At 45.6% G+C, this 27831-nt stretch overlaps 1 protein-coding gene across 2 annotated transcripts; it reads left to right on the plus strand.

Moving 5' to 3' along the window:
• The first annotated feature begins 4976 nt into the window (after positions 1–4976).
• LOC116985273 (snaclec 5-like) lies at positions 4977–26116 on the plus strand. Of its 2 annotated transcripts, XM_033039957.1 has the most exons (4): positions 4982–5183; positions 9367–9521; positions 9841–9981; positions 25905–26116. In XM_033039957.1, exons 1-4 carry the CDS (start codon positions 5129–5131, stop codon positions 26043–26045), a joined length of 492 nt encoding a protein of 163 aa, XP_032895848.1. In that variant the 5' UTR covers positions 4982–5128; the 3' UTR covers positions 26046–26116. The 2 variants fall into 2 exon arrangements, with proteins under 2 accessions (XP_032895849.1, XP_032895848.1); XM_033039958.1 differs by lacking the exon at positions 9841–9981 and having other exon boundaries at positions 4977–5183.
• The last annotated feature ends 1715 nt before the right edge of the window (positions 26117–27831 follow it).

A 27831-nucleotide genomic window follows, 5' to 3' on the forward strand; every position in this document is an offset into this window, starting at 1 on the left:
ACAGCAGCTGATTGGACGGGAGGAGACCGATTTGTTGATTGGACTGGAATTTTAAGGGAAGCTGGTTGGTGATTGGTCTAAACCCCCATAGAGATAGCGGTTGATTGGCTCTACTTCCCTTATGAAAGGATAGAACAACCTTGGCTATTTTCAAGTTCTCAGGGGTCTCAGCTTTAGTTGGTGAAGATACAAAGATCTTCTTAAATCACCTATAATTTCCTATGATGCCACTCCCATAAAAAGTGTTGGGGTTTGTAAAGATCGATTCGCTACAAACAGATAACAACACAATAAAGTTAGTAATATGGTAACGTCTTTATTTCACCCAGGCGGGTGTGGGAGGTAACTCTAAATATGAACACACAGACACAGAGTTCCTCATGTTCCACACATAGATGCAAAGCACATGCGTATGCTTATACGCGAACCAGTCTGCAATTCAGCAATTCTTTATCTTACAGAACATTGTACAGCCTCTTGCTTTGTCCATATATGGTAATATTAAAGATTGTTAGTTTCTCCCGATCTTAGAGGAAAGGTTATTTTTTCATATACTTTTGCTCGAAGGAGCTACTCTTTATCTCTGCAGATTCAAACAGTCTTGTTTTTTGACCTTGTTTATTCATTTATTCATCAACTTCATTACAATCTTGTTGAATGTTCAGAGTAAATGGTAAGGACCCAGTGTCCTGTACATTTAGATCATAGGGCAAAGCATCCAGTGTTTGTGCACTTTATTCTTGTTGAATATGGAGAGAAAATGGCAAAGCACCCATTTTCTATACCTAAACTAAAAGCGGAGTCTATTTTGTAACCTTACCTAACTTCTTCAGGTTCTTCTGAATATTCTACCTCAGAGGACTGTGGAGCTCAGAATACACAGACTGTCATTATTATATCGTGGGAGCGTCTCAGTAAATGAAGCTGCCGGAATGTTGTAAAAACCCAACTCTTCAGTAAAGTTCCTTTGGATGGAACTAGCTGGTCTTCACTGCTCTGACCTCTGTGTGACTCTAAACTCTCACCAAAATGCTTGTCCCTTTATCAAACGTCATCGGAGGTTACCAAGAAAGACACAGGAATGTCTCAAAACTTTGCTGCACCTGCACATCTCCCTACACAGGTATTGGCAGTAATTTCCATTTTCATCATCCATGCTCATATACTAAGGAATTCTTGAGGTGATGTCCTGGGGCTGGGATGTTCAACCACAGGCATCGTACTTTGTGTGGGGAATGTATCCAACCATTGACGTATTCTCTCCTTGACGATCCTTGTCTCAGAATGGCCAGGTCTCCTCAATGCTGCACTCAGACAAATGATGCCTTGTCTTCAAGGAGCCTCACTCTGGCCTCACCTTTGTGCAGATGATATGTGCATGTACCTTTAATATAGTTACCTCACCACTACTAACCACTCCCCATATCACAAGTATAATTACAACCTCCTCACACACTTCTCTCTCTCTAGTTCCCGTGACAGACCACGTACAGCTAGTGCTCATTGTAATGTTACAGTATGTTACAGTAAGAATAAACGAAGTAAAGTTACAGTGTGTTGATGACACTTCTTTACACTTTGGACCAAGGCTGTGATGTGGTCGAGAGCAGAGTGATCTTGGTGAAACCCACACTGAGCGTGGGCAAGTTGATTATTGGAGGGGAAATGACACTTGCCCGCACTGTGGACAACCTCTGATGATTGGGAGCAGCCTGATTGTCTGGTCATTAGCTGGACTGGATTAGTCCAGCTTTATTGTGGGGTCCAATTTATGGGCCAATACCTGGTGAAGTCTTTGGAGCAGAAGGGATGGTTGGAAACAGGGTGGCTGGAAGGAAGGTTCAGGAATGGTTGTTGATAGGAGGGGTGAAGATGCTGGTTTGAAGGTGAAGGGAACTGGCCCTGTGTTTGACCTCTGGATGTCACCAGTGGTTTTATCAGCACTAAAGGCTGAAGAACTCATAATGCTGATGTTGAAGACTTTGGCAATGTCCTCGAGAGCAGGGTTGAAACTAAAACACCGACTATGCCTCTGCAGATGCTGCCTGACCGGCTGAGTTCTTCCAGCAGCTTTTTATTCATCCTGGAGAAATTATTTAGAAAACCGTTCCAAACCCCTCAAAATAACAGACATTGTCCTATTTGACTTCATAATTGCTTGTTTCAGCATCTGGTGATCCAACACACCTGCACCCCTCCACACACCAACATTTATCGGCTTCTCACCACGTGAAATGGTCTGTTTTGCTATTTCTCCCATCAAACAGCACAACCTCCCATTATCCTACAGTACGCTCCAAATATAACATTTACACAACCATTGTAACCTAAATCAGGAGACTTGTCTGTGACCACAACAATCACTGTGGGTACAGGTCTATTGGTTACATGGAGAAGATTTCTGACATAAGTTACATCCAATACAAAGAAACAATACGTAGCAAAGATGAATCACAGTCCGTTCCTTGAAACCTCAGAGACTCGCCCTCTGAGTGACCGTGGTTCAGGACACTTTTCCTCCCACCGTGTCCTGTTCACTGAGCCAGCTGCCTCTATCTGTCAAGCACTTTCTTTGTCCTGACCTGAGCCTCAATTCCCTCGTCACCCAGGTTCTCTACTTTTGCCTTCCTTGTGCTTCACTCAAACTGGGATATTCTCATCCTGAGATCATCTGATCTCACGTTGAAAAGCCTCCAACATCATAGACATCCCATTACCTGCTAACAGCCTCTCAAAGTCAATATCTGCAAGTTCCACCAGAGCCCACAGAACTGACGGAGATGCAACTCATCCTTGATCATGAAGGAACACTTTAGAGAAGAAGGAAGTTCTGGGGAACCTGTGGAGGAGGCTGAGGGTGGGCATAATTGAGGTTTAAAAATTATGAGAAGAATTGAATGAGGAGATAGGAAGAATATTTTACTAGTATCAGAGATGTTTATAACCAGAGGGCACAGATTTAAGGCAGGGGTAGGAGTAGGGGATTAATTATTTATTCACATAGGATATTAGGAATGTGAAATGCCTGCGGGAGGTACAGGCAGAGATTGTCAGAATGGTTAAGAAATATCAAGATGATCAATGAAATTGTCAAGATACAACAGGTGGGTACAAGACAGTCGGCATAAACATGGTGGGCCAGAGACCCTGTTTCCATGCAGAATGACTTGTGATTGTGAATCCTTTCCTTGTGCTTCACGCCCAAGGGAAGAAACCTCACATCCCCTGGTGATTGCACAATGTTCAGTTCCATTTACAACTCTTCACTAAATGAAGCAGTTCATCCAGCAAAATCGTTCCGTCCTGGGCCAATAAATGGCCAGTAGCATTTGCACCACATGATTGTCAGGGTCTACCCGTAACAGCCAATGACATTAATCTCACCAGTTCTCTCACCATTTACAGCTTAGGGGTCAGCATTGACCTGAAAACCTACAGGACCTGCCGCATTGATTCTGTGTCTTTAAGGGAAGCTGAGGTGCTGCGGAAACCTCAGCACGTGATTCACCTTTGATGCCAAACTATTCCCATCATCTACAAGTTGTGAGATCAGGAGTATTGTGGAATCCCTCTGCGCTCCTGGATGAGTACAGATCCAACACTCTGGAATGCATTTAGGATACTGCAGGCCAGCTCATGTGGCAGTCCCCTCCCCACACTGTAAATTCCCTCTCTCCACCACAGACAATCCATGGCTATTGCGTGTGCCATCCACAAAATAGATTCAGTGAAGCAAATGATGAGAAACTGATTTGTTGTCCTTGATCACAGTACGGGAGAGCAATGTTGTGGAAATCTGAGACCTTCACAAACTTCTCAATGTGTGGAAATGATTGTTTAATGAATCAGAGGTGAGGTGATGAAGTGATTTCCCTCAGCGAGTGTCTCCCAGCTGGCTGAGGTGATGAGGTAACAAATGCTGCTGCACATGGCTCCGTGTTTTCCAGTTATTGAGCTCCCAACCAGCAGCAGGAGCACGGACTAGAGGATGGAGATCTGAGATCATTGGCAAATGGGGCAGAGGGGACAGGAGGAATCAGGTTTGTTCAGGAAGTTGTCATGATTTGAAACTCATGGACTGAAAGGCTGGTGGAAGCAGAATCAACAACGACTTTCAAAGGATTTATCTAAATGTATCCAGGAGCAAATTCCAGTGGTTCGGGGAAAGAGCAGGAGAATTCTGTTAAATAGATCACACGATCCAAGAAATGGCACAGATAGGATGGGGCAAATGGCCTCCTTCTGTGCAGTATCAATGTATCATTCTATGATTCCACCTGGCCTCTAGAATGTGAAGTGATTGGGGAACGAGAAAATCCAGAGAAAGAAAGGGGCAGTTGGCCCATGGTTCCCACCCACTGGAGATCCTGTGGATTCCTTCCTATATTGCGATCCTGCAGGGATCTCCCTCAGCTGTGCATGGAAATGCAACAAGCATCAAGCTGTCCATTATCTCCCCGTCCTTCCATGCACTTTCTGAGCAGACCTTACTACAGCTACTTGTTGAATAGTGGCCAAGATGCTAAATTGAACCAGTTACTTACAAATGGATTACAAACTTTCCCAAGTCAGTGACGGAGGGGGACCTTCCACCGTGATGTGAAATGGAGAGGAAACAGACCAGAGTGAGTAGAGGAGTGAGTGAGGTGTTCTGGGTCAATAATGTTGTTTTTGACTATTCGCCTGAACCTTACATCTTAATTGTTCCTGTTGATAATATTCATTAGATCCTAAAACTATGAACACATAATGGGACCATACATACTATCTACAGTTTCCATCCCTCAGTGTTCAGATACAGTGCCACATTCTACAGTCACACTTGGAGCTCACAAGACATTTCTGTGACTTCCTGTTCATCTTGTTCGAATCTGTCAGTCAGTGATTGGTCAGCAGGAGTTTTACATAGATTGCTGCAGCCAATTGAGTTTGATTCCAATGGTTCCAAAAGCCTCCACGATGCCAGAACTACACGTATATAAGGATGCAACAGCATTGGAAACCTCATCGACACAGAGAGCTGGGAGAGAGAGAGGTGGGAATGGCAGCAGGATATGCCCACCTTCACTGTGAAACTTGACACTAATGATGAATTGTTTTCTTGTGTTTCAGGTTCGAGGAAGGAAACATGATGCTGGTGTGGGTTTTGGTGCTGACCACACTGCTTGCCAGTGATGTGGCAGGTAAGGTCCATTGATTCCAGGAGCTTTAGAAATATATTGGTGTGAGGAATTAATTCACAGGCACTGTGTTGGGACTGTGGAACATGGGAATTTGTGGTCATTGGGACTGGTAGGAAATGTCTCTTGTCTGGGATACTCATCTCAGAGCTGCTGAGTTGGAAGGTGAGTTTGAGACTCTCCTCCACATCAGGAGACAGAGATTTCTCCACGGTGACACTTCACAGGAAGACAGAGTTGCAGGAAGAGGGATATGTGACTCTCTGGCAGGACCCCAGGGATGCAGTGGAAAAGGTTCTGCAGGCACTGGTCCAATGCAATGGTTGCAGTTTACTTGCCCACTGTGAGGGTGAGGATGGTGGCTTGAGGGAGGATGGCCAGAGTGCTGGCAAAGGTACAGGGGGAGCGAGTCCTGGGGGTGGGGAGTGAAAGAGACAGAAAATGGTTGGAATTATGAGTAATTTAGTCATTAGGCTGACACACTTCGAAGTGCAAAGGCATTGCAGTTTCTGGAATTCTGATGACATAAGTGTATAACTATAATCTGTTTAATGTCTCCTCAAATGGCAATACATGTCCCTGGAATCAATCAGGTGAATCTTCATTTCACTCCCTCTACAGCACTGATATTCTTCTGGCGGTCAGTAGTCCAAATCTTTGACCGATATTCCAGGTACAGTCTCCACTAGACCCAATATACCTGCAGTAAGATGTCTTTGCTCATCCACGCAAACTCTCTGACAATAAATGCGAACAGCTTTGCGTCAGCAGCAGCCTTGATGCACGTCTCTCGGTCACTTCATACTGATGTTGTTTGTAAACGGTTGGGTCTTATTCTTGCGGCACACTCCAGTGTATCAGTATTATTAAACGTCAGTTTCTCTTATGTCAATCTGCAAGGGATGTACATAGATATTGATCATCTGAGTTAACCAGGGTTAGATAGAGCTCTTAGGGCGAACGGTATCAGATATGGGGAGAAGGCAGGAACGGGATACTGATTGTAGATGACCAGCCATGATCATATTGAATTGCTCGAAGGGCCGAATTGTCTATTCCTGCACCCATGTATGTATCTTTTTTTTCACTTGCTGTAGAAATATTTATTCTTATTTTTTATTTTTCCACGTTATTCATCTCAAATTCTACTTTTCTTTTCGTTCTGAAAACATTGGTTTATTTTTGGTGAAATTTGTTGTTATTTTTCAGGTTGCTGAAGAAAATTTGGAATTGTTCACAATTCCCCAGTTTTCTTCTGATCTTTTTGTTTAAACAATGGCTTTGGCTGGGCCACATGTTCTTTTGTATTTTAGTATCTTAAATCATGTCTATCTCCAATAGTTGCGTTGAGCTGATTCTCATTTCTTTCACCTCCTCATTCTTGCTACATCTGTTGGCCTCCGTTTATTTGAGTTTTTCTGGGGGGTTTCTTCCATAAAGATATAAAAAAAGTTTTATTTTTTAAATATCACTGTCATTTGCTTATTCCCCAGTATAATTTCTCCTGTCTCAATCTGCACTGGATGCACATAGATTTAATCAACTTTTTATTTTTGCTTGATGTACTTTATTTGATAACTTTTTCTTTTTTTAGCACTCTCAAATTCTACTTACATTTTTCCAATCAAAACCTTTGTTTATTTGTTATTAAATTTTTTTTTATTTGTTCAGGTTGCTGAAGAGAATTTTGAATTGTTCACAATTCATACCTTTCTGCTCTTTTGGAAAAAATACAAACCTTTTCTTCTGATCTTTTTGTTTCACTGATGGCTATGGTTGGACAACACTTTCTTCTGCAGTTTATCTATATTATACTAAAACTCTTCCCTTAGTTCTTAACATTCGAAATATCTGTGTGTTTACAGGGTTGTGTTGGCTTTCTTTTAATCTATTTAATTTGTATCTTCTTCCAAATGCTAGGCCACAGCCTTCCCATTTTCACACATTCTACTTACATGTTTTCCCTCGACGGGATAAACGTCTTCCCGTCGCATTCCAACCTATATTTCCAAAGTTTTTAAAGTTTTAATTGTATATTTTAAAGAAGTAACTGATTTTCAGTGGGAGACTCTTGCTGCCTTTCCATTGATGATGTCACAGTGCCATCTCACGGAAGTCCAATCACAATGGATCTCATTTACATATGAGATGACAATGGGCAGGGGTGGGAGATTGCAAGCTTCACGTGGTCCGCCCATTTCGATGAATGCAATCAACCTGGCGTGCACAATCAAATAAGATCAAATAGAACAAGTTGTCCTCCCCCTCCCTCTCTACCACCTCCCCCCCCCCCCCCCCCCCCCCCCCCCTCCAGGATGTGGTAATTTTTTGGACCTAAGGGTGAATGGTGGAATATTGCGTTCGGGAACCAGCCCTCCCCTGAGACACCGCACTCCACTCTGCCTCCCTCCCCCTCTGCCCCCTCACTATCTGCCCCCCCTCCTTCCTCTCAACCACCACCCCATCTCTCCCACCCCTCCCTCTTTAGGGAGTGGAGAATATTGGGACCTATGGATGAGTTGTGGAGTACTGTATTCGTGGACCAACCCTCACCTGTGAAGCCATGCGCCCTGCAACCACTCCCTCTTCCTCATTACACTCCGCCCCCACCCTCTACCCTCCCTCTCTACCCCCACCCCTCCCTTTACCCTTCTTCTCTACCCCCATCACCCTCTCCCCCTCTACCCCCTCCCCCTCCCTCTCTACCCCCCTCCCTCTCCCTGTTTAGCCACGCCTGCACAGTTGGGAGCTATGTATGAGTGGATAGGGCGGGGGATGGGGGAAAGTAGCAAATGAATAATATTAATATAATACCGCGGGGGGGGGGGGGTTAGTGTGTGTGCATGAGCGGAGGTTAGTGTGTGTGTGTGTGACGCTGTCTAGAATTATCTCAAAAACTTTCAGTTATGTACATAGTGAAGACATTCTCTATATATTGACTTAATTTGTTTTGCCCAATCTGTATAAAATCTGATTATGCTATTACTCTTCCTAAAAGTGCATCTAATTTCCTGATGTACCCTAGACCACCAGACCACAGGTGTGTGACCACGGACAAATCCAACCAATGTCTTCCGCACATTGCTGTTTCTCAGCTCCACCCAAACTGATGCTGTGTCTCCATTTCATGAACTAAGATCCTTTCTCTCCACCGACTTCATCCTGTCATTTATTATCAGGGTCACCTCTCCATTTTCATTTTGCCTGACCCTATACAGAGCTTAACCTAATATTTAATTCCCAAACTTGGTCACGCTGCCAGCACAAGAGAATGACACCCGTTGACTTGTGTTCATGTCACAAATATATCCGAGGAAGGTGGACTGAGGGAGGGGATCAGAGGAGGAGAGAAGGGGAAGGGGAGATGAGGACAGAAGATTGCACAAGAAATTATGTCTGTGATCACAGCGAGTGTGTCAGTGGGTGGTCAAAGTAATTTTAATTTCATGTAGTGAGAATATGCATCTGTGTGGCCAGTGAAAAACAGAGCCCTCTGCTTGATGTTGAATAGATGGACCTCAATGCACACTAACATGGTTCTCTCCAAGTGGCAGTGCTGGCAGACAGGATGGTGAAGAAGGTGTTTGGTATTCTTATCCTTAGTTAAGATTAAGGAGTCAGTATTCATGTAACAGCTGTACAAGACATTGGTGAAACCCCACCAGTTAACTGTGTGCAGTTCTGGTTTGCCGGACTACAGGAAGGATGTGGTTAATCTAGAGATGATGCAGTAAAGATTTGCATTGATGTTGCCAGGTCTGCTGGGCTTGAGTTATACGAGAAAAATTTATAAATTAATGAGGGGCATTGATAGAAGGTATGGGGGAGGGGGGGGGGGGGGGGGGTCAAGAACTGGAGGGCATGGAGGTACAATTAATCAGGGAGGTACAATTACAATGTTTCAAAGGCACTTGGAGGGGTGGAAGATTGCAACCTTCACGTGGTCCGCCCTGTTTCGACCAATGCAATCAACCTGGCGTGCACAATCAAATAAGATCAAATAGCACAAGTTGTCCTACAACTTTAGGCTGTGCATGCCATACGCAAGAAGAAGAAAGGCACTTGGACAGGTACATGGATAATAAAGGTTGAGAGGATATGGGCCAAATGCAGACAAACAGGACTCGCTCTGGAAGGCATTTGGGTTGGTGAGTTGGCTTAAATCCAAATTATCTTTAACTGACAGGGACGAGCAATTCGTTGGGACTGGAGGAGACTCAGCATCACATTGAAAAGCGCGACGTAGGCAAAAAAGACTGCAAAGTTGACTGGGTTTATTATCCTCCCTTAAAATCCTGTTTCCGTTTCTTTTGTGACAATAGAACATGGACCAATGCTGAGGTAAGTCCCTAAAACCAGTGGTTACTTTGGGAGGCCTGGGGAACACTGATCTCTGCTGGTTCAATCCCATGAACACAGCACAGCCTCTCGTTGAATTGCCTGCGATGAGTCCCTGTGTTCCAGGGTGCGCTTCACTGCAGCCGTGGGCTATGGTTTCTATTTCTCGGACCAGTGGGTATCCAGGTAATACATTTCCCCAATTTCCGACATCACTTCGCATTATTTATTTGGATGATTTTTTTGCTTGCTTATCAGATGATAAATTCACTGAATTTACACTAATTTACGGAAACAGATAAACTATTTTGTTTGTTTAAAGGAATTCTGCAAACACCAACCTCATTCTGCACATCTGGCGTCTGTGTCCTCGAATGAACACAACATGTTCCTTAAGAAAATGATTGCTGCAGAGAGCTATGGAAGTCCAAAAATTTGGATTGGACTAAACGACATATTGCGGGTAAAGTTAATGATAATGCGTTAATAATAATTTGTTGTCCTTCCCTGATCATCCTCTGCCCTTTTCAGACGGCAGGTTACAGTCAACACATTGATGGATCTCTGGTGTCACATCGTTGTTCTGAGACTGAGCTACAGATGACGCCCTGCAGAGTAACAGGGTGCGGCAATGTAATGTTTAAGTAAAGCCCCTGTCCCACTTCCGTGTCCTTGGCACGCTAATGACGCGACCTCGTGGTTGCGTTGAGGCACGACTGTCCCGCGAAGGTTACGCGCGACTTAATGTGCCTGCACAGCCGTCTGCAGCGTGTGACGTCATTTGAAGATGGACACAAAATGCAGGAGCAACTCAGCGGGACCGGCAGCATCTCTGGAGAGAAGCAATGGGTGATGTTTCGGGTCGAGACCCTTCTTCAGTCTGAAAGAAGGGTCTTGACCTGAAACGTCACCCATTTTTTTTTTTTGTACATAGGTACCCGGGCCATGGGACCTGTGAACAATTCTGACTGAGCGGGGGAAAGCTCGTCCGCAATCGCTCCATGCACGCGCCTCTCCTCGATACCCACCGTCACGGCCATGACACCGCCTCCCCCTGAGGAGCAGGGCCCTGGCTGAAGGTGACCAAATTCCTGGCTTTCAGGAGGTCACGGTAAAAGCCAGGCAACTCCCGCCTAGCGCGTCGACTGAAGCCTGCTACCGGGAGCCGTGAGCCCTCCTGAAGACAGCGCCCCCTGGTGGAAAATGTACGTCGCCAGCTCGTGCCATTTAGGAGGGTAGTCCGAGTAGACGTACCTCCACAGGGTCCTGAGTCGGAGAGCCGCCACCTGGGTATGAACACAGACCAGCACCTGACCACCCTCCTCCAACGGGAGAATCAGAACCCCAGCAGAGACCCAGTGGTTCCTCTCACCCCAGAAGAAGTTGACCAATCTCCTCTGTAACATGGTTATAGAATAAGAGGACGGGACCATAGTGGCCATCCGGTACCACAGCAGAGAGGCCACCAGCTGGTTTATAACTACAGCCCTGCCCCAGTAAGAGAGCACACCAAGTAGGCCGGACCAACGTCCCAGCCGGGCGATCACCTTCGCCTCCAGCTCCTGCCAGTTCGCCGGCCACCCCCCCTCATCGGGACTCAGGTAGACCCCCAGGTAGAGGAGGTGCGTGGTACTTCACACAAAACCTGCCATCTCCTCCGGCAGGGAGTCCACCTGCCACCCACCCACCAAGAGACCAGAACACTTCCCCCAGTTGATCTTGGCGGAGGAAGCAGCCAAGAAAACCTGCTGGCACTCACGCATCCTCCGCAGGTCAACAGGGTCGGTGAACATCAAAATGACATAATCGGCATAGGCCGAGAGAACTACCTCCATCCCCGGCCCCGGTAAAGCCAGGCCTGTCAACCGCCTCCGGAGAAGGCACAGGAAAGGCTCGACACAGATGGAATACAGCTGGCCGGACATGGGACATCCCTGACGAACCCCCCTCCCAAACGGAATGAGGGCCAACAAAGAGCCGTTGACCTTAACAAGGCATTCTGTAGCAGTGTATAAAAGTCGAACCCAGGCCACAAAGTGCGGTCCAAATCCGAACGCCTGCAGAGTCCCAAGAAGGTAGTCGTGCTCCACCCTGTCGAATGCCTTCTCCTGGTCGAGGGAGAGAAAGGCGACTGACTGACCAGCCCCCTGGGTCAGATGGATCAGGTCCCGGGCCAGATGAATATTGTCTTGGATGGACCGGCCCGGGACTGTGTTCGACTGGTCAGGGTGGATCACCTGGGACAGCACGGGGCCCAGGCGATTCGCCAATGCCCGTGCAAAAACTTTATAGTCCGTGCTGAGGAGAGAGACCGGGCGCCAGTTCTTCAAAAGGCGGAGATCGGCCTTCTTGGGCAGCAGGACAACAACTGCCCTGCGCCACGAGAAGGGCATCTCCCCAGTCGCCAGGCTTTCCCCCAGGATCTTCATATAGTCACCCCCCAGGACATCCCAGAAGGCTCTAAGGTACTCCACAGTCAGCCCATCCAGCCCTGGAGGCTTGCCCCCCTTGAGCTGGTGCAGGGCACCAGTCAACTCCTCCAGAGTTAGGGGATCATCCAAGTGTTCAGCCACATCATTGCACACAGCGGGTAAGCCCTCCCACAGGACCTCTTGAGCCTCCCCACTCGATGTGCCTGCCGAGAACAGAGTCTTGTAGAAAGACCGAACCGAGGCACCAATGCTCTCTGGATCTGTGACAGAGGAGCCATCATCCGCAAGCAACTCAACAAGCTGCCTGCGGGCTCCTCGCCCCTTCTCCAGAGAAAAGAAAAAGGGGGAGGCACGGTCCAGATCGTACAACATCTGGACTCGCGACCTTACATACGCACCCCGGGCCCTCCTAAGCTGCAAGTCCCTCAGTGCTCCCTTCTTCTCCTGGTACTCCTCCCACTCACACGAAGCCCCACCAGTCTGATCCAGACGTGCCTCCGAGTCGAGTAACTCTCTCTCAAGCCGTCCGATCTCGGTGTCTCGCCCTTTGGTCGACCCCATCGCGTAGTCCTGGCAAAACAGACGGACGTAGGACTTCCCCACGTCCCACCACTGCCTTAGGGAAAGGAAACGCCCCTGCCTTTAACTCCACTTCGCCCAGAACTGCCTGAATGAAACCTGGAATCGGCGATCCTCCAACAGCTGGCTATTAAAATGCCAGTACGCGGACCCAGCCCGTGTGCACATCGGGATAAAATCCACATCCACTTCCACCAACCGCATGGAGGCCGCCGAAACACAGGAGACATAGGCCTTGGACACGTATAAATGATCAATACGGTCACCACCACCCTAAAAACCTGTACGAGAAGGCGTTAGAATCGGGATGCAAATTCCGCCAAGCATCTACCAGCTCAAAAGAGTCCACCATCTCCCTTAAAGTCCTTTTAAGTGGCCCCCTTCCCACTCCAGTGGCCCCCTTCCCACTCCAGAAGCCAGGTGGGTTCATCACTAGGCACAGTGTGTTTCCTGCAGGAAGCTCACCGCATACTTCCCGTCCCTGAGCACTGAGAGAAGGTGAAACTTACGGAGAGACCCCCTGCCCCCATTGATATTAAGACTGACTATAGTGAGCTTCATTATGAAAGTACACTAGATCTTTTACCCGCCCCCGGTGAAGGATTGGAGCCGCCCCTAACCTTCTGCCCTCTCTGTAGGGCCATAAAAAGCTCTTGGAACTGACGCCTCTCATTTCTTATTAGCCCCGCCTCATTCCCCTTCTTCTGAAGGATGGCATCAATGGACTGCTTGGGCGCACTCAGGTCCGACCAGCGGTCGACAGCCAAATCCACCTTGTTCCTACTCCCTCTAGTGCCCTTTAAGAACTTCCGAAGTTCCCAGACTTCGCCAAGTCGAGACACGGGGCCGCGGGTGGAGCAGTCCGTCAACTCACTGTCGATGAACTCCGCGTACCCCTCCTCCTCGCACTCAATGTCCGAGCCCGAGTCTGGAAGGTTACTACTCTCAGCCGCCTCGCTCACCCCTCCCTGTGAGGTGGGCATTCCAGCCACATCACACAGTCCCTCCTCTTTCACCATCCCACCCCCAGGATCAGTGACAGGGGCAGGTACCAGTGCCTCTGACTGCGGCAAGTTATCTGATAATTGGCCAGTCTCCTGCACGCTCCCATAACCAGATTATGAACAGTGAAGTCGGAGCAAGTCTCCGGGTCTTGCTGTAAGCGGGTCTGTCTGGAGTCCGACCTAAAGACACGATCCGAAACGATCTTGCCCTCCTCCGCACCCAGAGTACCCGCCCCTGCACCATCACCCAGAGAGTCCCCGTCACCCACCACCAGGTGAATCACCTCACTGTGGCCCTCAGGGGCCGATGTTACTGGAGTCTCCCCTGCTCCCTCAACCAGTGGGGCATCACACCCCTCATCTGAGCTTGTAGCCTCAACGGGGAGCTCACGTTGAGGACCCACCCCCTCACCCAAGTCCCCCCTTCAGGCTGCCCCATGTCATCCACTAAGCTAGCAGACGCGTTCTCTGGAGGAACAGCCCCCAAGAGTAATATATCGCCACTCTCAGGTGGTCCCTGACCTACAGAGGCATCCTCCCCCTCAGAGGAAACGTGCCCTGGGTACTCCACCTCAACAGGAGGGGAAGGCTCCCCTTCAGGTTGCCCCTGAACTTCAGGCCCCCTCTCTGTATCGGAGGACCCATGCCTCCTCCTCTTCTAACCAGTGGCGTGCGGTGTTACGGTAAGCTCCATAGCGGAAGCCTCTACCTCCGCACTACCGTCTACCTGCTCAACCTCTCCCGTTGGACCCTAGACCCTTATGCTTCCCTGGGCTGGGCTCAGAGGCGAGCACGAATTTATCTGCTGCCTGGGGTCCCGCTTGGAGGTGATCATCTTCTAGGGGACCCCCATGGAGATTTTTCTTCTTTTTCTTGACTTTCCTCCCCCGCTGTTGCTCCCAAACCTCCCCATCCACCCCACGCACTTCACCGGCATCCACCGCCACAGGTACGGGACATGGAGGTGGTGGGGGGATGGGGGTTGGGAGTAGGGGAGTAAAGCCTTCATGGGCCACCGTGGTAAAACCAGCAGCCCCAGATGGGCCAGCAGTGCTTTCCCGGGCCATCATGGTGGAACTGGCAGCCCGGGTCCTGGGACAATTCCTGCGAAAATGCCCCACCTTTTTGCAAGCGTGACAACGCACTTGGCCCGCGTTCCAGAACACGCGATAGGAGAAATCATCCACCTCCACCTCAAAACTCCCCTCTGTGTCCGTCCCCTGTGCCAACTGTATATACACGCGACGCTTGAACGTATATATATGTTGCATCTCAGGATCGTCAAACCTGTACAATAGTTTAGTGAGCCCTGACCGCACCTCCCCCAGCTTCCTTACATGTGGGATCAGGAGCGCATCCGGAACAAAAGTGGGAACGTTGGACATAATGAACGGCAAAACGGGACCCCCCCATGGGTCCATCGCCGCGAAATTTCCGCCTGCTGTTACCCCCCTTTCCAGAGCCAGAGTCACCGCCTGTTCAGTCTTTAGTAGAACAACAACCTTCCCACTGACCACCGCGCCCGAGACTATGGCTTTCTTGCCAACAGTCTCACCCAGCGCATCTAGAAAGGCCTTGAAGGGCAGGTTGCTCTGCATGTACATTTTTACACCATGTGTGTGCCCCATCAACTCGTGGCCCTCAGTCTCCGAGACTGCCGACCGTGCGACAGCTGCATAACTCTGAGGGGCCGCCATCTTTAGGGCGTGGCACAACACACAAAGTATCAGTACTTTATAAATCAAAGCAGTCTTTCTGCTGTTGCTGCACCTCCACTCTTTTGCAGCAGTTAAATAGTCTTGTGAAGGCTTTCTTGGCAAGCAACAGAAGCAGTCTCCTCCTGATAAGATAGGAAATGTCCGTGCCAATCCTCCCGTCGTTAAAAATGGAGCTTCCAGAGGTTTCTTCCCCAGGTCTCCGTCGCCTCCCCGGCTTCAACGAAATCCAAGGCACTGTTGCCGTTCTTACCCAGCACACCTGGACCGGGCAAGTCGGTGAGGCAGGGAGCTTTCCGATGTTGCTAAACACAAACACCGCTCCAGACTCAGCTCCCACTTGTACAAGTTAAACTTGGCCTTCCGCTAACCACAGGCACTCCTACGACTTTCCAGATACATGGACAAATCCTCACTAATTAGAGGAATCCTTGAACAAAGAAAGTCTCTGCAGATCGACAAAGCTCTGAACTGCAAAATCTGACAGCTTTTGTTTCTCCCCGCCAAACAAAACCTTCCGAAAAGTTCATCAAATCCTCCCAGCCAGCAGAACAGCTCCTCTCCTGGCCCCGCTCTGGGAGTAGAAGTGGGGGCCGACCGGATCCGCAACAGCTGTGAGCCCCAGGCTGAGTTCGACAATCGTTTGCCTGCTTCTGTTGCTGTTGGAGGTGGGACGTTGCGTCGCGCCAGGGTCTTGGGCCTGTTCCACTTTGGCCGTCAGTTATGCGACAGGCCGGTGGCGTGCGAAGATTTTGTTCACTACAAAATTTTGGAGCGCCGCACAAAACCGTGCACAACTCCATACCCCTCCGCGCTTCTCAGTGAGACCGGCCTTTACCGGACGAGGTCGCGTAATTTGCGTGCCAAGGACAAGTAAGTGGGACGGGGCCTTTACCCGGTGATCCAGGCACGCGAGTTTGAAACCTATCCCAGACACCAGAGAATTTGAATCCAAGTAAATAAACTGCAATCACCCTGGAGTAACAAATTACCATCAGTAATGGGGACTGAAACTAGCGGACTGTTGTAAACACGCATCTGGTTCACTGTTGTTCTTCAGGGTAATAAATCTGCCCTCCTTCCCCAGTCTGGCCTCACCACGACTCCAGAGATCCATCAATGTGTTGACTCTTACCTGCCGTCTGGAATGGTCAGAGGATGATCAGGGAAGGACAATAAATAAAATTCCTCATGTTCATCTGTCTGTTTCTGCTCCACATGAGCCTCCTCTCACCCTCCTTCATCTCACACCATCACTGGGACTTTCCTTTCCCCTCATCAGCTCATGGAATCAGCATTATAAAAGGGTCAATACTGTATGAATGTATAAATATAAAATACACACTGACACAACACAAGAAAATGGGAGCAGCAGTAGGCCACTCGGCCCCTCAAGCCTGTCCCGCCCTTAAATACGGTCATGCTTGACCAGTGCCGGCCTCAACATTTCCCTTCATTCTTCTCGATCCTCTCTGTAGTTGCGTTCCGGATAATCCTTCTCCCGAAACTTGATTTCCCCCCCCCCAAACTGTGGAAAGGACACGGGGCAAGGCTGGTGTGCAGAGTGATGTCACAGAGCATCTGTGAAGAAATCTGGCAATGAGAATTTAGAGATTTGGGGATATGAAATTGAAAGGATCAGCCAACTGAAGCTGAACAGATGACAGTTGGCTGATCCTTACAAGTAAATTATCAGTGATCATTGTAATCAATACTTGATGGAACTTCATGGAAAGGATGGTCCTGCGAGGAGCCACGTATAAGAACAGACCTAGCGGACGCTGAGAACAAAGACCCTGAAGCCATCGAGAACAAAGAGCCTGTGGTCGGCTGAGAACAAAGACCTTGTGGCCACCTGAGAACGGACTTGGCAACCACCAAAAACTGAGAACAAAGGGCTGAGAACAAAGACCCTGTGGCTGCTGAGAACAAAGATCCTGTGGCCGCTGTGAATGAAGACCAATTGGATCATACAGGGCCACATGCGGAGACAAATCTGGTCCACCACTGCCAAGAAGGGCACGCTGGGCCGCTGCCTGCATGGGGAAGCTTGCATACCCCGAAGATCAGAGAGTCGAGGAGGGAGCCGCCGCGACTATGAACACGAGTAGTGGGCTGGGAGGACAGTGACTGGGCACCTTCAAGGTCGGGTGAGGACTGGGACACTGGGCCTTCTTCAAAAATATGATATTGGCTCAACCAAATTTATATTGTTTTCTATTGTTGTTCACATTTTACTTCTATGTGTCTGGGTGAGGCAAAACAAATCAGCTGAGACTTTCTATGATTTTCTCTAATCGGGATATTTTTATTCCAAGGCTTCTGTTACTTTCATCAGAGTTTAGTTTTGTTTAGTTTAGTTTAATTTAGTTTAGTTCCTTATTGTCACGTGTAGCAAAGTACAGTGAAAAGTTTTTGTTGTGTGCTGTCTCATCAGCGGAAAGACAATACATGATTACAATCAAGCCACACACAGTGTACAGATACAGGATAATGGGAATAAGGTTTAATGCAAGATAAAGTCCAGTGAAGTCCAATCAAAGCTAGAGCATAGTTTAAACTCCCATCCACTGCCCTACTTGTCCCAGCTGTTCGTATTCTGCTCTAACTCCGGCTCAGGTACAGCTCCTTCCTATACTGTGACGTGGCAGCAGGAATGATCATTGATTTATACCCACAGGAAGGGACTTCCACATGGATTGATGGATCTAATCATATTTATCGACACTGGCTTCCGGGCCAACCTAATGACTTAAGAGGCAATGAAGATTGTGTGGTCATTAACAATGATGGTAAGTGTAACAGTGAAAGAGATGTTATTTTGTTGGAAGGTACACAAAAAAGCTGGAGATACTCAGCGGGTGCAGCAGCATCTATGGAGCGAAGGAAATAGGCAACGTTTCGGACCGAAAACCTGAAGAAGGGTTTCGGCCCAAAACATTGCCTATTTCCTTCGCCCCATAGATGCTGCTGCACCCCCTGAGTTTCTCCAGCTTTTTTGTGTACCTTCGATTTTCCAGCATCTGCAGTTCCTTCTTAAACACATTATTTTGTTGGAAGTATATTGTCGTTGTTGGAAGTTTCATTTCAGACTCAGTATTGAACAGGACGTGACCTCAACAGACCTGCTGTTACACCGAGGGAGTGGACCAACCCCATGGGCTAGGTGCTCTCTGACTGTCCAGCAGTTAGAGGCGGATATATGGGGTGTATTGCAGGAGTCAGGGGAACAGACACTGAGTGTAACTGTGCAGGAGGAATGTACAAGGGGGTAACACTGGAGTTAGAGGAAGGTGTCAGTCTGAAGAAGGGTTTCGGCCCGAAATGTTGCCTATTTCCTTCGCTCCATAAATGCTGCCTCACCCGCTGAGTTTCTCCAGCATTTTTGTCTACCGTGTAATGTGACATGGTACTGTTGACCCTATTACCTCTATAAATTATCAACTAATCTATTGAAAAAAGGACTCGAAACCAGGGTTTAGTACAATTTAATCTTTATTAACACTCAAGCTACTTAAGCATGCATGGAAACCGTTGACCTCTAATAACTAGTCATTACTTTACTATTCCAGCTTATCACTTCTCAAACTAAATCACAAAAAACATGACGTACAAATATGTTATCCGTATGGATGAATTGGCCAGATTCACTCTGTTGGTAGGAGGTAGTCTTCTCTGAGTTTTGATCCGGCTCTCTGGATCTGGATCTGGATGTAATACGCTGAAAAGCTCTAGGTAAAGCATCACTCAGATCCTTCTTGTGATGGTTGTTCCTGGTGTTGTCGCTACTAGACTGCCCGTCTTTTAAACTATTTTCCCTTCCATCTTTGGATGGAAACCATTGTTCTAACCCAAGCCTCTCATGACTTTGAAATCAATAATTTCAAGTTGTTACAGCTCCAAGAGCTGAATAAATAAAACACATCTCAGTCCTTATCAGGCTAAAGAGCTCTTAATTACGTTACCTGTTCATATTTCCTTCTCATCATGCAGTAATTTTGCAATATGTCCATCCCGAGTACTTTATCTAAAGGCCAAACTGCATAGCCATGAAGTTATCTTCACCTATGGTCCTACCAGATGTCAAACTCACGACCGTTTTCACAGTGATTGCCTCCATTCATCCTCCATGGCAGCTAAACACATGTCCTGTTACCCTATCAGGCTTTTTGACCAAGTTGAGGAGATCTAGTTGTTCACCCCCTTTTTAAATGACAACATCGGGATTAACATTGTGCATTGAAAGCCTTTCAGAGTCCTTAAACAAAGATTCAACTTGTTCTTCTGCATTCTTCAGTTGTAGTCATGCGAGTCACGGCACCAACTCTGTTAAAAAAACCTTTAAAACACACCACCAAGATCGGGCAGGCAATGAAGACTTTAATTAGGAACGCCAATTACATCGGCCATTGGAAACAACCAAACAAGGTTGTTCACCAAACAAAGATTCATGTGATCCTTATATGCAGAACTCGTAACAGATTTCACAATTTCAGCATCCATTTGTTGTCATATTACTCTGACAACTACTGAAAATTATACACCACAAACAGACACAGAACAACAAACACTGCTCAATCCAACCTAATTTTACTTACGTTATTTTTACGATTGCCATTTGTTCCTCCACAAACGCTACAGATATTGGAATGTGCAGTGGTGTAATATCCCCAGATCGGTTGCAGAAGTTCCAGCTCCAGAGATTCCAGACTCTGCTCCCATTGTGTGAGGTCCCTGGAATGGGGAGGGCTGGATTTATCTCTGACTGCACAGGGTTGTTGTCCAGCCCACACAGGGAGTTCCAGCCCAGGGTGAACCCAGGCACTTCAGTCTGGGACAGTCCAAACCCCCGTGAATATTGGGGGCTTCAGGTTTCAGCAACACACACTCTGGCTGCACCTGGCACCTCCACAGGAAGTGACTCCCTTTATTTACAAGGCAAACTCACCGATCAAGAGTCATGGAACATGAATGGCTCACGGACTCTGACTCAAATAGATGGAACATTTATTTTTTATTTATTTATTAGAAGTAGACATATTATAAAATGTAGTTACATATTATAGTAAAAAAACTTTTCATATACATCAGTCATACATTATTAAAATTTTCCATTATCAATTACTTCTGCTTCTAGTGTTTTTATTTTTTATAGAAAGAGGGAAAAAGAGAGGGTAGAAAGTTACAAATAAAAAAGAAAGCAAAAAAAAACACAACAGAAAAACAAGGGAGGTGGAATGGGTTACCTGTAATACATCAATGGAGATAGGTTCGTAGGTTATAAAGTATAGCTTTTCATCTATTCCTGAGTTCAAGTTTCAGCTGGGTCCTCGCGCTGTGCCAATCTATCCCTTCAGATAGTTAATGAATGGAGCCCAAATTTTATGGAAAAGATCTTGTTTGTCCATTAAGACAAGTCTAATTCTTTCTAAGTATAGGGTCTCCGACATTTCCGTAATCCACATTTTAATTGTGGGGGTTGTAGGGCCTTTCCAAAATTTTAATATTAATTTTTTTCCGGTTATTATACTGTAGTTGAGGAAATTTCTTTGGTTTGTGAGTGCTAAGCTTTGTTCTGATATTCCAAGTATTATTAATTTTGTGTCTGGGTCCAGTTTTGTATTAATAACTTCTGAAGTTATTTCAAAAATATCAGCCCAGAAATGTTTAAGTTTTATACAGTTTGCAAACGTATGTGTTAAATTAGCCTCTAAATGTAGACATTTATCACAAATAGGAGAGATTTGTGGGAAGATTCTATTTAGTTTTATTTTAGAGAAGTGTAGTCTATGTAAGACCTTGAATTGTATTAAAGTATGTCTGGCATTTAATGAACATTGATGTATTTGTTGTAAACTTTCGTCCCACATATCTTTCGTGATAGGATGACCTATTTCATTTTCCCATTTGTATCTATATGGTTCGGTCGGTGGTACCTCGTTGTTTAGTAGGGTGTTATAAATATAAGCTATTAGTTTTTCAGTATTAGGATGCTTGTTCAGACATTCATCAAGAATTTCTGATTCCCTATTCCTGTAGACTTGTGTATTAGATTTAACATAATCTCTAATTTGTAGATATCTGAAGAAATTATTTGAGTGCAGTCCATAATTCGTTGTAACTCTTGAAATGAAAGAAAAGTATCTTTCCCATAAAGATGTCCTATATTTTTGATTCCATAATTTTTCCATTGTGTGAAACCTTTGTCCATAAAGGATGATTTGAACAAAGGATTATTTACAATGGGAAGGCAGAGTGGTATATTATTCAATTTTAAATCTTTTTTTATTTGTTTCCAAATTCATATTCCACTATGTATTATGGGGTTTTCTTTATAGGTTTTTTTGTACAGTTTTGTGGGGGCAAATATGATCGGTCCAATTTCAAAAGGTAGACAGTCTTCCTTTTCCATCATTAGCCAATCTGGTTGTTGATCCATTTCTTCCAGCCAGAAATTCATGTTTTTAATATGGACTGCCCTAAAATAAAATAAGAAATTTGGCAAAGCCAGACCTCCATTTATCTTTGATTTACATAAATGTTTTTTACTTATTCTATGATTCTTATAATCCCAGACAAAACTTGTAACAATGGAATCGACTTTTTTGAAAAAAGTTTTTGGGATATATATCGGAATTAGTTGAAGTAGGTACAGCAGTTGCGGTAAAAAAATCATTTTTATAGCATTAATTCTCCCAAGCATAGAAATGGGGAGTGTTTTCCAGTATTGAATATTCTTATTTAGTTTATTCAGTAAGGGTGGGAAATTTAGTTTAAATAAAGAGGTATATGTCTTAGTTACATAGAATTCCTAAGTATTTAAATTTATCTTTAACTATTTTAAAAGGGGATTGTTGTATTGTATGTAAATTGAATTTTGTTATTGGCATGATTTCGCTTTTATTCCAATTGATTCTATATCCCGAAAACTGACCAAATTGAGTTATTAGATTTAATAGGTTTGGAACACTAGTTTCTAATTTTGTAATATATATTAGTATATCATCTGCATATAAGGAGATTTTATTCCTTGTGTCTCTAGTATTGTATCCAAATATTCCTGGATGGTTTCTAACGCTTTCTGCTAGGGGTTCGATTGCAAGAGCAAATAATAGTGGGGATAGTGAGCATCCTTGTCTACAGCCTCTAGAGAGATTAAATTTAGTTGATAACGTTTTGTTTGTTAATATTCTAGCTGTTGGATTAGAATATAACAATTTAACCCATGTACAGTACTTCTCTCCTAGTTGAAATTTTTCCATCACCGAAAATAAATATGGCCATTCTACCTGGTCAAATGCTTTTTCAGCATCTAACGAGATAATTGCTAGCTCTGCGTTAGGGATTCTATTGGAGTATATAATATTAAATAATCTTCTCAGATTATAAAATGAATACCGTTTGGGGATAAACCCTGTTTGGTCGGGATGTATTAATTTGCTGATCACTAAGCTCAATCTATTAGATAGAATCTTAGTTAATATTTTCTGATCAGTATTTAAGAGGGCTATAGCTCTCTATGAACCTGGGTCTTCAAGATCCTTGTCCGTTTTTGGTATAAGTATGATTGTAGATTCATTTAGAGTTTCTGGGAGTTTCTGTTGAGTATATGCGTATTTGTACATTGTCTGTAGGCGTGGGGAAAGCAAATCATAATTTTTCTTATAAAATTCCGAATTTAGACCATCGGGTCCTGCCGACCTTCCGTTTTTTAAGGACTTTATTGATTCTTCAATGTCTTTTATCGTAATTTCAGCCCCTAGCAATTCTCTCTCTTTCTGATCTAGACCCGCAAACTTACAATTTTGTAAAAATGTTTCCATTCCCGTTGATTGTTCTGTTATTTTAGACGAATACAATTTTTGGTAGTATTGTAGAAATCTATCATTAATATCTTTAGGCAGTGTTAATGTTTCTCCCTTGTCTGTTCTAATTTTGTATATTGTTTTTTCCCCATCCAATTTGCGAAGTTGACGCGCTAATAGTTTTTGTGGTTTGTCACCAAATTCAAAATGTAATTGTTTTGTATGTTGGTAAAGTTTTATAACTTGGTCTGAATAAATCTTGTTTAATTTATATTTCAATACTGCAATTTTATTGTGTTTTATCATGGATGGTGCTGCTGCATTTTCTGTGTCTAATTGCTTTATTTCCATTTCCAGTTTCTGTTGTTTGGCCCTATTCTCTTTATTAAAAAATGATTGGGAAGAAATTAATGCTCCTCGTACAAATGCTTTAAACGTTTCCCAAAGAAGGGAGGCAGAGATTTCAGGGCTATCGTTAGCCTCAAAAAACATTTTAATCTGTTTTACTAGGTATTAATTACATGACTTATCTTTTAAGATTTGGGGATTAAATCTCCATTGTGACTGTGTCTCTGCCATTCCGTTTACTTTGATCATAAATGTTAATGGAGCGTGGTCTGAGATTATGATGTTATGATATTGTGAGTTATAGGTAAATGGGATAAGTTTTGAATCTACTAAAAAATAGTCTATCCTTGAGTAAGTTTTATGTACTGGTGAGTAAAATGAATATTCTCGGCCCGATGGATTTTCAATTCTCCAAACGTCCTTAATATTAGTAGTATTAATGTATGAATTTAAAAATTCACTTGATCGAGATTTTAGTTTTCTTTGAGTTGATGATCTATCCAAACAAGCATCCAAAGTGCAATTTAAATCTCCACCGATTATTAAGTTTTGTCGTGTACCTTCCGGGATATTGTTAAGAATTCTCTTAAAAAACAGAGGGCTATCAAAATTTGGTCCATACACATTGAGGAGAGTCACCTTTTTAAAGTATAACTCCCCTATTATTACCATATATCTGCCTTCAATGTCTTCTATCGTTGATATATGTTTAAAGGGTATACCTTTACGAATTAATATTGCAACACCTCTTGATTTATGTGAGAATGAAGAGTGGTACGCTTTAGCAATCCATTTTGCTTTCAATCTGTGTTGTGCTTCCTTTTTAAGATGTGTCTCCTGGAGAAATATTATATCTGTTTTCAATGATTTTAAATGAGCTAACACTTTGCCTCTCTTGATAGGTTCATTAATTCCCTTAACATTCCAACTACAGAATTTAATTCCCTCACCCCCAATTTTTATATTCATGTCTTGCATCTTGTGATTAAGTGGTAGAGCAGATGATTCAGCACACTCAACCCTACCTTATACTTGAACATCAGGTAGATGAATTTTAGGTCACATTTAGACCAGATAGAAAACAGAAAATATTGGAAACACTCAGCAGGTCAGGCAGAGTCTGTGGAGATAGAATCAGAGATATCATTTCGAATTGAATTGAATTGAATCCTTTATTTGTCATTCAGACCTTTCGGTCTGAACGAAATGCTGTTGCCTGCAGCCATACATGTAATAACAACAAAACACAATAAACACAAATTAACATCCACCACAGTGAGTTCACCAAACACCTCCTCACTGTGATGGAGGCAAAAGTCTTAGAGTTACTGTCTCTTCCCTCCTCTTCTCCCTCTGCGCCGAGGCGATACCCCACCGGGCGATGGCATCAGTCCCGCGGTTCAAGCTCCGCGGCCCGGGGGTGGTCGAAGCTGCCCGCAGCTGTTGCAACGGGTGCTCCGGAAAACAGGCACTAGCCTGTGACCTGCGAGCTCCCGACATTGTCCTCCACTGGCCCGCGGCCGAGCCCCGGATCCAGGTCGCCGCCGCCAGAACGCCGCCTCAGCCGCCGTAGCACCGTCTCCGCCCCGCACCGGGCTGCCCACAAGGCAGCGTCTCAGCCCCGCACCGGGCTGCCCCCACGAGAGCACCTTCCAGCCGGGAGCCGGTCCGCCCACACGGCAGCGTCTCAGCCCCGCACCGGGCTGCTCACACGGGAGCGCCTTCCAGCCAGTAGCCGTGCCGCTCACACAGGAGTGTCTCAGCTCCTTTCCCTCCATGACCTTCCTATTTCCTCACCACAAATGCTGCCTGACCTATTGGATATTTCCAGCGTTTATTTCACATTTCCAGCATATACAACATTTTGTTTATGGGCTCTATTTGTGCTTCTAGGAGAGGGAGTTTGGAATGATTTGTCCTGTGAGTTAAAATTCTGATTCCAAACCCCGGGGGCAGCACAAAGGTACAGATAGTAGAGGTGCTGCCTTACAGCACGAGAGACCTGGGTTTGATCCTGTTTACTGATGTTCTCTAGACGGGATTTGTACATTCCCCTTCTCTGACCACGTGGGTTTTCTCTGGGTGCTCCGGTTTCCACCCACATTCCAATGACGCCCAGGTTTACAGGTTAATTGGCTTCTGCAAATTATCTGTATTGTGCACAGGGGTGATTAGAACTTGGAGAACTAGTGTATGGATGACCGATGGTCGGGATGGACATGGTGGGCTGAAAGGCCTGTTTCCACGTTAAATCTCTAAAACATAAAGATAAATCATTTGAACTGAATGATAAGCAGAAAATGCTAGAAGCATTCAGCAGGTCAGACAGCATCTGTGATGGGAAGAACAGGAATAATTCATTTCTCAATCACTTCCCTGTTTCCTCTCCACAAATGGTAACTGGCCTATAGGTTATTTCAAGCATTTATTTCAGTTTTCCAGCATCTGCTTAATTTTACTTGTGGACTATCAGGTAAATGCTTTACTATTTTTCTGTTTCTAGACGGGGGATTTTGGAGTGATCGATCATGTCTTGAAACGGCAGCTTTTATTTGTTCCTATCATTGAACCAGCGATTAGAAGACTCCAGAATCATCCACTCATCCTTTCCAGCAGTGGATCCAGTGCTTTGATTTCTTTGTAGCCGCTCTCACTGTCTGTGGTGACTGTACTCACTGAGCTTCTCAGCCAATAATAAAGAGAACTGCAACATGAGCTGTGTGTTTGGTGCTGTGTGAGGGAGAGGGAGAGAGATGGTGGGAGTAACTCAACATTACACCACTCTCACCCACTTGGTATTTTCACTCCTCTCACTCTTACTTTCTATTATGTGACTGAGCTGGGATTCAGTCCTTTAAGTCAGTCAGTAACCACATGAGGCTGTGGGCCACACACTTATTCCAGGAGCTGACCAAAGTACGGGCAGGATGCATTCGCGACTCCGCACAGCCCAGTTTTACCTTCTCCCCAAAATCCATAAACACAACTGCCCTTGAAGACCCATTGTTTCTGTCTGCTCCTGTCTCACTGAAATGATTTCCACGTACCTCAACTCCATCCTATCCCCCCTGGTCCAATCTCTCCCGACCTATGTCCAAGATGCCTAACATGCCCTTCGTCTCTTTAATGATTTCCGCTTTCCAAGCCCCCACTCCCTCATCTTTACTCTAGACATTCAGTCACTACACAATCCCCCACCAGGAAGGCCTTATAGTCTTCTGCTTCTTCCTCGTCTGCAAAACCTGCCAATCCCCTCGACTAACACTCCCCTCTGCCTGGTGGAGCTGGTCCTCATCCTCAACAACTTCTCCTTCGACATTTCCCAGTTCCTCCAAATCCAAGGCATAGCTATGGTCCAGCTATGTCTGCCTCTTTGTAGGGTATGCCGAACAATCACAGTCCCTGGCGTACACTGGCCCCATCCCAGAACTCCACCTCCACTACAGTGATGACTGCATCGGTGATACCTCCTGCACCCATGCAGAACCCATCAACTTCATTAACTTCCCCACTAATGACCATCCTGCACTCAAATCCACTTGGACCATCTCCCACACCCCCTCTTCTTTCTTGATCTCACTGTCTCAATCACAGGAGATAGACTATCGACTGACATCTATTAGAAACCCACTGACTCCCACAACTATCTCGACTACACTTCTTCCCACCCTGCTTCCTGCAAAGACTCTATCTCCTACTCCTAACTCCTCCATCTGCGCCCAAGATGTGTTCCATACTAGGACATCCGAGATGTCCTCATTCTTTGTTGAATGGGGGTTCCTCTCTCCCATCATAGATGTGCCCCTCACTCATGTCTTCGCTCTTGCTCCCCCTCCCTCCAGTCGCAAGAGGTACAGTTCCCCTAGTCCATATCGATTACCCCATCAGCCGTCACACACAACACATAATCCTCTGACATTTTTGCCACCTCCAACGGGATCCCACCACCTGTCACATCTTCCCATCTCCACCCTTTGTCAGAGTGAGGTTAACCACAAATTGGAGGAACAGCATCTCATATTTCGTTTGGGAAGCTTACATCGCAATGGTATGAATATTGACCTCTAACTTCGTAACCCCTACATTCCCTCTCTCTCCATCCCCCTGCACCCAAGTCGCATCAGCTTCTCATTCCCACTTAGCAAGAAGCTAACAATGGCCTGATTCCTTTATCATCATTACTTTTTTGCATATCTTTCATTCATTTGTTCTATATCTCTCTGCATCGTCTATAACTCTCGTTTCCCTTTCCCCTGACTGTCAGTCCGAAGAAAGGTCTCGACCCAAAACGTAACCTATTCCTTCTCCCAGAGATGCTGCCTGAGCCGCGGCGTTATTCCAGCACTTTGTGTCTATCTTTAGAACAAATCGAGGGCAGGTGAGAGTCGTTGTTACCCGCAGCACACGACTGAACAAATCCGAATGGGTAG

Source organism: Amblyraja radiata, chromosome 21 (genome assembly GCF_010909765.2).
Source record: "Amblyraja radiata isolate CabotCenter1 chromosome 21, sAmbRad1.1.pri, whole genome shotgun sequence".
Lineage (NCBI taxonomy): Eukaryota > Metazoa > Chordata > Chondrichthyes > Rajiformes > Rajidae > Amblyraja > Amblyraja radiata.